This window comes from Trichechus manatus, unplaced genomic scaffold, assembly GCF_000243295.1.
Source record: "Trichechus manatus latirostris isolate Lorelei unplaced genomic scaffold, TriManLat1.0 scaffold00049, whole genome shotgun sequence".
Taxonomy (NCBI): domain Eukaryota; kingdom Metazoa; phylum Chordata; class Mammalia; order Sirenia; family Trichechidae; genus Trichechus; species Trichechus manatus.
In genome coordinates this window covers 3,007,500-3,009,457 of record NW_004443985.1, presented here as the reverse complement: position 1 = coordinate 3,009,457, position 1,958 = coordinate 3,007,500, and the positions used below count along the sequence as shown (strand labels likewise).

The 1,958-nt window shown below is 37.2% G+C and overlaps 1 protein-coding gene across 1 annotated transcript in view; it reads right to left on the bottom strand.

The window, feature by feature from the left end:
- LRRFIP2 (LRR binding FLII interacting protein 2) overlaps positions 1 to 1,958 on the bottom strand; it is an 83,938-nt gene that overhangs the window by 32,962 nt on the left and 49,018 nt on the right. The window contains exon 11 of the mRNA XM_023732204.1: positions 548 to 664. Coding sequence (XP_023587972.1) covers positions 548 to 664 — 117 coding nt within the window. The remainder of the gene's footprint in view (positions 1 to 547; positions 665 to 1,958) is intronic.

Sequence of the window (1,958 nt, the reverse complement as noted above, 5' to 3'; positions counted from 1 at the left end):
TTCCTATCTTTTAATAAGGAGGTAGACTCAACTAATGGGTCAAATAAGTTTTTTATTATCTCCAGGCATTTCTGTTACACTAAATATTATGACACTTCTATTATCATGAAAAGTTGAGAGATGACTATATTCAAGTAGCCAAATAATATCATAATGACCCAAAAGACTAATAATTCCCAGGCTCTGGTTCCTTGTATAGTCACACGTTTTCCATTTAAAATATGGCCAATTACTTCCGAGAAAAATACTTTTACACACATTGCAAAGGTTTCTTTTTTTTTTTTTTTTTTAGCATTTGTGAATTAGCAGAACTGATTAGAATATCATCAAACTTTCAGGCAAGAGAAAAGAAAAAAGAACTAACTAACCTCTTTCCTTCCAGAAACATCCAAGTCACATTTTTGAACTGTATTAACGATGTTTTTTTTTTTTCTTAAAGAGCCCATACCCCTCCTTTCTACTAAATCTTATTAAAAGTGAAAAGTTCCAGTTACTACAAAGAAGCCAAAGGCTGTTTTGAAAAAACAAACCAAGGACTGAAGCTTACCCGCAATTCACTTAATGAGGTGTCTGGATCTATTAAGCTGCTGGTGTCCCCGCTTCCTCGTCTGGATGAGTTCCCACTTAACGGGGTCGTTGCTGAGGCAGAATTTCGAGACGAAGGCTAGAGAGAAAGAAAAATGTCACTCCTAAGTCTTGTTTATTTAAAAATATGTTTGCTGTGGGAACTAAACACGGGGCGGGGAGTGGCCCAGAAGAATGGTAGAAAGCCACGCAGGTGTTAGATGGAGTTTACTGTTAATACCGTGTGGATAGAGAAGGTGCAAGTACAGTCCAGGGGCAACTCACACGGGCTCTGGGGCAGGAGTCCCCAGAGAAGGGCCCAGGCATCCCAGGCATAACTCAACGCAAACTCCTTATCGAATCTAGAATTTACAGTAACTGAAAAGGGACTGTTTTTTGTGGGAGATGTTTGTTTGTATTCTAAGCTTATCTCTGCTGTATTGTAAACAACACTGGGATAAGCATATCAGATTAATTTAAAATAAACAATTTTCAAACTTTATAACTGGTATGCTAATTAGCAGTCTCCCTATTAAGTTTTCTAATACTTGGTTGATTAAGGTGGAGATACGATCTGCAGCTGAGCAACAACACTGTGTATCACAATGAAATGTGAGAGTATGCTAGAAACTGATAAATGGTGTCCAGCTGTGCTGCCCGATGTGCTAGCCACCAGCCACCCTGGCTCTGGAGCATCTGAAAAGTGGCTGGTCCAAACTGAGATGTTTTGTAAGCGTACAATACATACCAAATTTCAAAGACTGAGTGTGGGGAAAAAAATGTAAAATATCTCATTAATAATTTTTCATACAGATTACACGTTGAAATATAACATTTTGGACATATTGGGTTAAATAAAATTTGTTTTTAAAATTAAATTTACCTGTTTCTTTTTACCTTTTTAATGTGACTAGTAGGAAATTTAAACTCATACAAGTGGCTTACATTTGTGGCTCATATTTCTCTTGAACAAAGCTGGTGTTATCTGTCTAGGGTACAGCATAAAATTAATCTTGTTAAATCACTTCCCTATGATGACTTTCTAAAACTACTTCTAGAAGAAAGAGAGTTTTACACAAAGCAACTCCTTGAAAAGAATTATTTTTCTTAAAAAAAAAAGTTCAGCTATAAAAGAAAAACCCTCCGAATCTGTCACCACCATTCCTAAAGGGACTTCATTTTCAGTGTTCAATGACTTCTCAGGATCAATTTCCAGAGGAACAGAAACCAGAAGAGCAGCCAGAAGCTAAACAAGTGACATGCAAGGAAATAAAATGCGCTGCCTTTTCTCTTCCCAGTGTTTCACATGATTCAACTTCGAAGGAATTTTGGGGGGTCAAGGACAGGAAACAGATGAAGGGAGGAAGGGTAGCTCATTTTCAGTCCAATTGTAG